Genomic DNA, 11,712 nt, shown 5'->3' with positions numbered 1-11,712 from the left:
TCGAAGTCGCGGAAGGAGCGCTGAAGAGCAGAGCGGGCCCCAGTGCTCCACTCTGGATCAGTCTCCTTGGCGTGTCTGGACACCGTTGGGGCCCAAAACACAGGGTGGGTTAATTTTTAAACACTTGACGAATTCGAAAGGTAGAAGGAAAGGGCACGAAAGCAGCCTGGCTGTCCGGCTGGGGTGGCGGGCAGCGCAGCGCAGCGCAGGGCTGGGGCCCGAGCCAGCTCCAGGGCGGCGTGCGTCTCAGGCCGGGGCGAAAGGAGCCAGCTGCTGCCACGGCCCCCGGTTCCCGTCCTAGCGCCGCTCGCCCTTCCGGGAGCCCGCAGCGCCAGCGCCGTTCGAGCGGCGGCCGCCCGCAGGGGAACGTGTTCCTGCCCGTGCGGCTGGGAGAGGGAGCCGGGCTCCCCGTTCACTGGGCGCGGCGCGGGGCCCGCCCGGAGCCCCGGGGAGAGGAACCCCCGAGGGACGGAACAGGCCTGGCCCTCCGGCGCGGGCTGAGCTCCGCTGGGCGTTAGGCGCCCGTGCCGGCCCCCAGGGGGAGGGCAGCGCCGCCGCCGCCGCCGCCGCGCGGGACCGCGCTCACCTGGCCTGGGCCCTCCGAGCCCCCGTCGGGCTGGCTCCGTGCCGCGGCACGTGAGCGGAGGGGGCGTGTCCGGGCGGCGCGGGGGCCGCGGGAGCCGGCCGGTTTGGCGCACGCGCGTTCGGAGCGGAGCGTTTGGGCCCGCCCGGCTGCCGTCCGTCCCCTCCCTCGGGAGGGGGACCGGAGGGGGCGGGGCGGGAGCGAAGATGGCGGCGGAGCTGGAGCGGGTGCGCATCTCGGCGGCGGAGCTGAGGGGGAGCCTGGCGGCGTTGGGGAGGGCCCCGGGGGGCGGGGGCCGAGGTGAGACTTCAGGGCCCGGCGGGCTGGGCCCCTCCCCTTCCCCAGGAGAGCCCCGGCCCGGGCCCCGCCGCGGCCCCCGAGCCCAGCCGCTTCCCGGCCCCCGCCGCCGCGAGGGAGCCGCCGCGGCCCGCGCCCGCCTGCCTGGCGCGCGGGGGGAGCCGGGGCAGGGGCGCCCCGGAGCGGGTCTGCGCGGCGCAGTCCTGTGGGGTTCCGCCCCGGGCCCCTGCCCGCTGCCCCCGGGCCCCTGCCCGCTGCGGGGCCTTCACAGCCCCGTGGGGTCGGTGAGAGACGCAGCCCAGCCGGGGGAGTGAACTGACTCTCCGCGGCACTGGCACGGAGCGAACCCAGGGTGTGCAAAGTAAACAGACTGAAAACACAGAAGAATCCCCCCCCCCCACTTTCTGTTTCAGGAGCGTGAGGTGCTACGTGTAACAATAATAAACAGTTTCGTACAGAAGTGTGATTTTACATTGATCACGTCCTCTCAAAATAAAGTGTCCTTACTGTGCTGGGTGCAGCTGGTTAGTTGCAGAGCCTTGTTCTGGATCTGAGTTGTTTATTTCCACTGCGGGGCTACTGGACTGCAGCTCTCTGGGCTCTAACTTCTCCAGTTCTTTTTGCAGTTTGGTTTTGTCGTCCTATGTGAGGGCCACCTCTCCATTGCTGGCGTTCGGTTTGCACCAAAGGAACACCCAGCATTGAAATATGTAGGGCACAGAGAGGGGTCCTGAGTTTACTTGATGATCGAGTCTAGAAAACCTCTGTACATGCTGAATTTTAAGAGTCTGTATTGGGCTGCAACTAGCCCTAAATGTGAGAAAACTGATAGACGCTTTCACTATTTGGGCCAGAAGTAGCCCCACAACTTGCCTGTAAGAGTCTGTGCACTCCCTGTTTGAGAAACGCTGTGTTCATGAGAAGTTAAAGTCAGTAATCCATGTATGATATTCTGAAAGCTGCATGTCCTAACAGAGGTATATTTGCATCCTCTGAAGTTCCTTCTGCTTGCTTCTAAGTGCAGAGCTTGCTTAGGCTGTGCTGCTGGCCAGTGGTGACCAGTTAGGTTCTGCAAAGCTCTTGGCCTGCGTTCTCATCTTCTTTTCTGGGTTCTTGTGTTGTGCTCATCACTGCTGATCTACATTTCATTGCTGGTGTGGTTCATCATCCATTTCATTTTGCTGCATGGCTGCCCCTTAACGCAGCAGTTTCCCAGAGGTCTCTGAGTATAGCACGGCAGATAAAATGAACGAATGCCAAGAATTCCAGTCGCACTCTCTGCCATTTGCTTCCCCATCCGCATAATGGGGTTAGGTCTTACCTGACTCATGGGAACAGGTGAAGAGGGAGTGGGTTGTGAAAGTTAGTTAATTAAGGTTTTTACAGTGCTTTGAAGATGAAAACGGCTAGATAATTGCAAAGGAGTACTAAAGGCAATCCATCCCATCATCACTGCTTTCAGGATGCCCTTCTCTGTTTGCTGCCCTGCAACTATTCTTGCCTTTTGCTATTGTCAGGTAGCAGGTGTAGCAGGACTTGAATGATTCTGTCTTGGCCGATGCTTTCTGTGTAGCCTGTAATGTCCAAAGCATCTCAAAAATTGTCTGTAGTTTCACTGCTCTGTAAAGCACTTTGGGATCTACTGATGAAAAGTGCTATATACAAATTAGTTGTTGTTAGTTGGATGGAATGGTGGCCCACAAGTCGTTTCCCTCTGAATTTCTTGACTGGTTTTGAGCCAGCTAATGTGATCAGCAAGGCAAGTGTGTGTCCAGGTTACAGAAATTTGCTCTGAGCTATTGTGAACAGAGTGGAGCTTTGAGACTGTGAATGTTGGCTTCACAGATGCCGAATTGTTGTTTATTCAAGGCTGCTTGTGATGGAGATTTGGCAGTGGGCTCCCACAGCATAGAAAGCTGCACTAGCTTACTTGTTGATTATGAGTATATGCTGTAGTTTCCTGTAAGTTATCCCAGGTATTGCGGCTGTCAAAAGTTAAAGCAGTGAGAGTCAGGACTGCTGCATCTCTTCCTATCTATCCCCAAATTATTAGTCAGGGTGTCATTGAGATTCATTTGAGACTAATCTAGAAGTGCAGCTGCTACCTTGACATCCTCATTTCTCTCTGGTCTCTGACAGCACTGTTGTTTGGTTATAGTGAAAGCAATTTAATACCATACGGGTTTATGGTGGTGTCACAGCAATCAAGTTACTTCTGTTAGGTTATGTGGAGGATAAAATCCTCCAAGGAGAAACTGGGAAGCTGAAATTCTAAAATTAAGTTTCATGCAGCTAGACAAACTGTGCCCAACTATCTAGCGGACAAGTATCTTCAGAAAAAGTCCACCCTCACCACTCCCATTTCAGAAGCTTCTCCCATCAGTGCTCTGTCGTCATGGATGCAGTTTATCCAGTGTTCTAATGACAGAAACCTCAGAACTGCCTCTGGATCTTTGTTTGTTACTGTCACTGAATTGGTTAGGCTGCTGGGAGTAGATTAGTGAGAGAGGATCTATAATCTCCAGTATGTTTGCTTCAGAGGGAGGTGTGTTCTTGCTTTGAGTGATTTCCCTCTGCTAGGTACTACTGAGTCCGTCTTTTCAGTTGGTATGAAGTAGAAACCATTCTATAATATGGTGTAAAACCCCAGCTGAAGATACAAATTTAATAAGAATTATGTATAATGCTGCTGCATGTGATGATATTATTTTACATGGTCTTTTTCATTCCAGTTGTGTTCTTTTAAGTACTTCTAGTATTAATATCATTACAGAAAGAGAAATTTAATGAGTTGTGGGCCTGGGAGAAAAGAAGTCTTCAGTGCTGAGTTGAAATGAGATGTATGTAAATGAGGCAGGGAATGTACAGGGAGCTGTTCCAAATGGCAAGAGCTGCAGAGGGAAGGCACATGCACCACCAACAGGCAGATCAGGGGAGCAGAGAGTGAAATCAGGAAAACAGCAGCAACAAAACCCTTAGCTTACACTCTGCTCTGAGTCTCCCAGTGTATCTTGACTGTTTCTGAGCTTGTAAGCTGCTTGAGGCTAGGGCTGTTTTGTACATGTGTTCTGTACAGTGAGGGTTACATTGGAGGTGCTTAACAAATAGTAATAATATGTATCCTGAAATAAGGCCATAGGCTCAGAATCATAGGCTTCTTCTCTGCCTCCTGCTCTTGCATTTCTCACTCCTGCTCTGTGTGATTTCACATAATACCCAGATAAAGAACTTCAGCTCTGATAGTCTCAGTTTTAAAACTTCTGCCCCTCTTGTGACCATTAAAGACACTTCACATTTCTCCATTGTCTGTGTCTCTAACTCTTGCCCTGCTTTGCTGTTCCATAACTGGAATAACCCCCGCCTCTTTATCTCTTCTTTACAGAGAACATGAAGGAACTGAAGGAGCCCAGGCATCGTAAAGATAACCGGCGTCCAGACCTTGAAATCTACAAGCCTGGCCTCTCCCGGCTTAGGAACAAACACACACTATTAAAACAGGAAGCCTCAGCGTCTGAAGGGACCAGATCTGAGGAATCCAAGGATGAAACTGCTAGTGACAAAGATCCTGCGGTTACTGGAGGGGGATCTCAGGTCACTGGAAATCTCAGCAAAGGTGACAGCCAGAAGCAGAATGGTCCCTCCCAGGGAAATGGAGAGATGGAAAGTAAAGCTATTTTTCAGAGCCAAGAGAATTTGGATAAACACTCTGTCCCGGATGACTGGTGTCCCAGGATCATCAGGAGAACCAAGAAGCCAGACCAGCAGATCTATCAGCCTGGGAAACGCCTGCAGACTGTTGCCAAGGACGCAGCCAGCCAGCCAGCCAATGCTGAAATCGTCAGTAAGATGGAGCAGCTGAGAGTTGAAGGAGATGAAGAGACTGAAAGGGACATTGGGAAAGGCAGCAACAGCAGTAGAACTAAACTGAACAAAGAGGAGAGGGAGGGAAGCCTGACTAGTGAGGGAGTGAAAACCACAAGGGGGGAAAAAGGAAGGCGGGTAGAGCGGGCTGACAGGGTCAGGAAATCAAGCGATGACTTGATCCAGGGGAAGCTGGGATCTACAAAGCGATACTCCCGCTCTGACAAACGGAGGAACCGATACCGCACCTGTAGCACAAGCTCAGCAGGGAGCAACAACAGCACAGATGGACCCCCACTGGCTGATGGGGCGAAGAAGCGACAGGAGCGGGCCAAAGAGAGAAGCCGTCCTAAAAAACAGCTCTCTGCTTCCTCCACTGACTCTCTAGAAGATGACAAAACTGGGGAGACAGATGCTTATGGCTCCAGCAGAAATTCAGAGAGAAAGCATCTGGAGCAGAGCCGAGCTTCTAAAAGTGAGAGTGAGTGGAGCAGCAATGGGAAGGAGGTCAAGGGAGCCCTGCACGTCACCTTTGACAACAAGACCATGAGCAGAGACATCTGTGTGGCGCAGTCAGACAAGAAAAAGCCTCCAAAGTCTTTTAATGTAAGTGACTCCATAGAGGCTGTGGAGTTGAAGGGCAGGGAGCCTCAAGGGAGAGGCCGTGGGATTCTCATCCTGCCTGCCAACACAGACCTCTCTGCCAGTGCTGCAGGCTCTCCCGAATCTACTCAGTCTGGGCCCAGGCTCCTGCTTGGTAGTGGTGGCAACAAGGGGCCCAGAGGCAGGAGCCGTGGAGGCACCATGCGCAGGTTGTGGGATCCAAACAACCCGGACCAAAAACCTGCTCTGAAGAGCCAGACCTCACAGCTTCATTTTCTAGATACTGACGATGAAGTGAGCCCCACTTCCTGGGGGGATGCACGCCAGTCCCAGGCCTCCTACTACAAATTTCAGAACTCTGACAACCCCTATTATTACCCCAGTCCAAAAGGCCAAGGTACTCAGTATCCCTATGGAGGATACTCTTTGCAATATCAGATGGGCCCCAATAACAGTGTTTACCCTGGAGCTTACTACCCCGGATATCCAGGCCAGTCAGGGCAGTATATCTGCAGCCCCCTCCCCTCTACCCCTTTGAGTCCTGAGATGGAGCAGCAGATGAGGAACATACAGCAGCAGGAACTCAGCAAACTCCTTCGAGAGGCTGGGAACCAGGAGCAGCAGCTCAGCAACCTGCTTTCCAGAGACCGCATCAGCCCTGAGGGTCTTGAGAAGATGGCACAGCTGAGGTTTGAAGCTTTCACTTCAGGCTACGCTGTGTTGGGCTGGGGGAGGGGATGAGCTACAGCATCAACCCACTGGGTAAATGTTTGCAGAAATACCACCCTCAAATGTTTGATCTGTCCTTGGGCAATTGCTTGAGAGGGGCTGGTGGTCAGGCCACGGCCCAGCTACATGATGGTGAGGGGAAGCGGACGTGGCTGCCTAGCTTGTGACGAGCCATGCTGCAATTGTGCTAAAGGGTTTGTGTGTAACTGAGTGAAGAAAACCCAGGGAGAACCTTTGGTTCCACTGGCTGTGCAGAAGCAGCCTTGTAAATGAGTAGGTGGCCTGACATTGGAAAGGCACAGGCAGCAGCTCTCTGGGCTGGCGGCTAAGTCTCCGCATCTTTTAGTTAGAGAATCTCATTGCTACGTGGAGGGGAGAGGAGTGGGGCTGCTGGAGTGGCTCCTGGTGCTGGAGTGTTTCCTGGCCTGGGGTGGCTGGGAGCTGAGCGACTGCAAGCCCTGGTGTGCTTACATGTGCTCAGCCATTCTGGTAAGACGACTGCGTCCCTGGTTTCTGTCCAGCAGGCTTTTCATTCCAATTCTGATCCACAAGACAGCCTGTTATGTTCATTTACTGTCTGTTTGATTGTGAACGTCTCCGGGCAGGGACCACCCTTCTGGTATTGTTTCTGGGGGATTCTGGTGCTATATAATGATGTAATAATGCTGGGAGTTTTAGAACTGAGTAGATTCTCTCATTGCTGACACAGTTAAACTCTGTGCCCTCCAGTGGGAATGGCCTGATGCTGCCACATAGTGAGGAAGAAATGAAATTGGCACCCTTGTGTGTAGTTAGCTTGATGACAGCAACAGCTCCTGCTCTCCAGCTTCCATGTTTACTCAGTGACCTTCTTGTTTCCAGGGCTTCTCTGGTGACTTGTTTTCATAGCTGACAACAGCAGGTTCAGCAAGTGAATTAATTTCTAGACCTGTTACCTGTTTTTTGGACTCTCACAATCCAAGCTCCATGGAGGGACATGACAGGACTTTGCTATGTTTTACTGCAGACGGCATTAGATATTCCAGGGCTTCTTAAAGGGCATCCTTGAAACAGCAGTGGCAGCAACACCTTATCTGTTGTCAAACGGCCTGAAGATGCTAATCGTAATATGTACATAGAATCATAGAATATCAGGGTTGGAAGGGACCCCAGAAGGTCATCTAGTCCAACCCCCTGCTCGAAGCAGGACCAGTTCCCAGTTAAATCATCCCAGCCAGGGCTTTGTCAAGCCTGACCTTAAAAACCTCTAAGGAAGGAGATTCTACCACCTCCCTAGGTAACGCATTCCAGTGTTTCACCACCCTCTTAGTGAAAAAGTTTTTCCTAATATCCAATCTAAACCTCCCCCACTGCAACTTGAGACCATTACTCCTCGTTCTGTCATCTGCTACCACTGAGAACAGTCTAGAGCCATCCTCTTTGGAACGCCCTTTCAGGTAGTTGAAAGCAGCTATCAAATCCCCCCTCATTCTTCTCTTCTGCAGACTAAACAATCCCAGCTCCCTCAGCCTCTCCTCATAAGTCATGTGTTCCAGACCCCTAATCATTTTTGTTGCCCTTCGCTGGACTCTCTCCAATTTATCCACATCCTTCTTGTAGTGTGGGGCCCAAAACTGGACACAGTACTCCAGATGAGGCCTCACCAATGTCGAATAGAGGGGAACGATCACGTCCCTCGATCTGCTCGCTATGCCCCTACTTATACATCCCAAAATGCCATTGGCCTTCTTGGCAACAAGGGCACACTGCTGACTCATATCCAGCTTCTCATCCACTGTCACCCCTAGGTCCTTTTCCGCAGAACTGCTGCCGAGCCATTCGGCCCCTAGTCTGTAGCGGTGCATTGGGTTCTTCTGTCCTAAGTGCAGGACCCTGCACTTATCCTTATTGAACCTCATCAGATTTCTTTTGGCCCAATCCTCCAATTTGTCTAGGTCCTTCTGTATCCTATCCCTCCTCTCCAGCGTATCTACCACTCCTCCCAGTTTAGTATCATCCGCAAATTTGCTGAGAGTGCAATCCACACCATCCTCCAGATCATTTATGAAGATATTGAACAAAACCGGCCCCAGGACCGACCCCTGGGGCACTCCACTTGACACCGGCTGCCAACTAGACATGGAGCCATTGATCACTACCCGTTGAGCCCGACAATCTAGCCAGCTTTCTACCCACCTTATAGTGCATTCATCCAGCCTATACTTCCTTAATTTGCTGACAAGAATACTGTGGGAGACCGCATCAAAAGCTTTGCTAAAGTCAAGAAACAATACATCCACTGCTTTCCCTTCATCCACAGAACCAGTAATCTCATCATAAAAGGCGATTAGATTAGTCAGGCATGACCTTCCCTTGGTGAATCCATGCTGGCTGTTCCTGATCACTTTCCTCTCATGCAAGTGCTTCAGGATTGATTCTTTGGGGAACTGCTCCATGATTTTTCCAGGGACTGAGGTGAGGCTGACTGGCCTGTAGTTCCCTGGATCCTCCTTCTTCCCTTTTTTAAAGATTGGCACTACATTAGCCTTTTTCCAGTCATCCGGGACTTCCCCCGTTCGCCACGAGTTTTCAAAGATAATGGCCAATGGCTCTGCAATCACAGCCGCCAATTCCTTCAGCACTCTCGGATGCAACTTGTCCGGCCCCATGGACTTGTGCACGTCCAGCTTTTCTAAATAGTCCCTAACCACCTCTATCTCCACAGAGGGCTGGCCATCTCTTCCCCATTTTGTGATGCCCAGCGCAGCAGTCTGGGAGCTGACCTTGTTAGTGAAGACAGAGGCAAAAAAAGCATTGAGTACATTAGCTTTTTCCACATCCTCTGTCACTAGGTTGCCTCCCTCATTCAGCAAGGGGCCCACACTTTCCTTGGCTTTCTTCTTGTTGCCAACATACCTGAAGAAACCCTTCTTGTTACTCTTGACATCTCTTGCCAGCTGCAGCTCCAGGTGCGATTTGGCCCTCCTGATATCATTCCTACATGCCCGAGCAATATTTTTATACTCTTCCCTGGTCATATGTCCAACCTTCCACTTCTTGTAAGCTTCTTTTTTATGTTTAAGATCCGCTAGGATTTCACCATTAAGCCAAGCTGGTCGCCTGCCATATTTACTATTCTTTCGACTCATCGGGATGGTTTGTCCCTGTAACCTCAACAGGGATTCCTTGAAATACAGTCAGCTCTCCTGGACTCCTTTCCCCTTCATGTTAGTCCCCCAGGGGATCCTGGCCATCCGTTCCCTGAGGGAGTCGAAGTCTGCTTTCCTGAAGTCCAGGGTCCGTATCCTGCTGCTTACCTTTCTTCCCTGTGTCAGGATCCTGAACTCAACCAACTCATGGTCACTGCCTCCCAGATTCCCATCCACTTTTACATTACATGTTTCTGGGCCAAGCACCCCAGCTGTACAGCTCACTTGTGTGCAGAAAAGACTATCTCAAACATTTGATGGTAGTCCAGTCTGGCAAATAGAAGTGTGATGACAAGTTACAGTGTGCTTCACAGAGAGCGTACGTAGGCTATCAGCGGGGACAAATGGTCATGTGTCAAGGAGAAATGACTGTACATGGGTAGCCTGGGAGTGCGGCGGCTAGAGCAGGATCTGATTGGGAGTCCTAGCCAAGGAGAAGAGATGTCGTGGGTCACTCTGTCGTCATTCTTCCAGCTGAGTGTTTTCAAAGGCACCCCTGGGAATCCCTTTACCTGTATGTTGTCATGCTTTCCTGACTTGACTGAAGTGTTGTAGCTTCATGTTTACCAGTCTTGGGAAGGGAGGGAAATGGGACTGTTGGTCTGAAGGTTGCTGCTGTTCTGTGGTTCAGAGGGCTGTATGGAAGTGCTTTGGGTTAGTAGCCAAGAGCCACAGCTACTCCTGCCTGTACTCTGTGGGGCATGTGGAGGGGTCTGTGGCCGGGGGAGACCCTGCTTTTTCTGCCTCCTGGGTCTCTTACTCACTGGTTTTTGTTACTATTTATAGATTTTGACAATGAGGGGACTGGAGGAACTTGTTTGTGAGGAGAGGTGAAAACAGCTCAGTATATATTGTAGCTTGGCAAAGTGACAAAACCCTTCTCCAGTTCTTGTGAGCTGTGTACACCTAATAAGGAACAGAATTAGCTAAGGTGGTCCAACAAGGTAAAATTGGAGCAGTGGGATGACGATGGGCAAAGGAAATGTAGACTGAATGTAGAGCAATCTTTCTGACAGCGGGATCATCTCCCAAGGGCTGTGGAGTCATTTACAGCTGGAATGGTTCAAGCTCTAGAGAACATAATGTAGGGAACAGTTCTGCCCTCGCCAGTGGAGAGCTATGGCGGGGAAGACCCTGATTTCTGTGGCAGAGAGTCTCTTTCTCATCTTCCCCCCTTTTATGTGGTCTAACTGGGGAGGTGTAGCATTCCCAGTTGCAGTTAATCACAGAGAAATGGAGTGTGTAGGGGGGAATAGAGACAAAGAGAATAAAGTCTCTTGTTTACTTGTTTGTTTTTGTCATGAATTTGTGACTTATTTTTGGTTGGGAGGAGGGGAGATTGATGCACCCTTCTTTCTATGGTAGGACTTTCCCTGCCCTCTAGTTATCTCTTTCCATGGCTTGCTAAATTTAGTGCTCAGAATGAACAGGTATTTGGGGGCTAAGGCAGCAGTGTGGGAAGGGCTTCCATGCATTGGATCGTCATTGAAAGTCTGTACATTCCCCTCTCAGTACCAAGATTCACTCCTGCCTGGAGGATCCCAGCAGTGAGGCTGTGGCAGGAGCACCCTCTCTCTTTGACAGGCCAGAAGGAACAGAGAGTGGCTCCTTTCCCACTCACCCTCCTGCATTGGGAGAAGTGTGTGACTGCAGCTGTTCAGATCTCTCTGCAGGAGTGTACTGGTGAGGGGATTCATTTGCTGTCTAATGGAACAGTGAGAGGTTGCTGGCATCTCATTTTTGTGTTGGATGGGGAAGTAGCAGGCAGTTCAGCAAATGTTCCCTGGCAGCTCTGAGTTTGCACTCAAACTAGCACAATGGGGCAGAGCCGTTTAGTTGCTGTTGTGTCAGCTGTTGACTATGTCTCCTTCTAGAGCGGAGATGCTGCAGCTGTATGAACGATGCATCCTCATGGATATTGAGTTCTCCGATAACCAGAATGTGGATCAGCTGCTCTGGAAGAACGCCTTCTATCAGGTGATTGAGAAATTCCGTCAGCTCCTCAAAGATCCACTAGGGGAGAATGCGCAGGAAATTCGGAACAAACTGCTTCAGCTCCTCGATGAGGTAAGAAAAGAAACACCTGTTTGAGGCTGGCTAGACCTTTGGGAGGAAGTGTTTTCTAGTTGTTAGAGCAGGGCTGTGGTGAGTCAGCACACCTACATTCTGGTCCAGTTCTGTATGACCTTGGCAGATCACTTCTCTTCTTCAGGGCCAGTTTAACTAAGGGTACGTCTACACTGCATGCTTCTTTCAGCGGTGTGTAGTGTACATACGCATATAGCCCCATAAGCACAGGTATATGTAGCAGTGTAGACGGTGAGACACAGCTTAGACACTTAAAGACATGCCTGAAGAGTCTGGGTGTGCACTTGATTACGTACTCCACACCACTCTCTACGTGCCCAAGCCGTGTCTCCGCTGCTCTTTTAGCCATGTAATGTCTGGCTG

At 51.1% G+C, this 11,712-nt stretch overlaps 1 protein-coding gene across 5 annotated transcripts in view; it reads left to right on the top strand.

Annotated features, from left to right (window-relative positions):
• Positions 1-29: 29 nt before the first annotated feature.
• The window catches only part of SMG6 (SMG6 nonsense mediated mRNA decay factor), a gene marked incomplete at its 5' end in the record, with an annotated part of 165,735 nt that continues 154,052 nt past the window's right edge, over positions 30-11,712 (top strand). For 3 of the 5 annotated variants that reach the window (XM_084651031.1, XM_084651030.1, XM_084651034.1), the window contains 3 exons: positions 790-883; positions 4,263-6,033; positions 11,136-11,328. In XM_084651031.1, coding sequence (XP_084507157.1) covers positions 790-883; positions 4,263-6,033; positions 11,136-11,328 — 2,058 coding nt within the window. Of the gene's footprint in view, positions 105-789; positions 884-4,262; positions 6,034-11,135; positions 11,329-11,712 lie in introns of those variants that run through there. The other 2 variants (XM_084651033.1, XM_084651032.1) reach the window with 2 other exon arrangements.

This window comes from Lepidochelys olivacea, assembly GCF_965140295.1.
Source record: "Lepidochelys olivacea isolate rLepOli2 genome assembly, chromosome: 17".
NCBI classification, from domain to species: domain Eukaryota; kingdom Metazoa; phylum Chordata; order Testudines; family Cheloniidae; genus Lepidochelys; species Lepidochelys olivacea.
The sequence above is the reverse complement of the archived record's forward strand: the minus strand, read 5'-3'. Positions and strand labels throughout refer to the sequence as shown.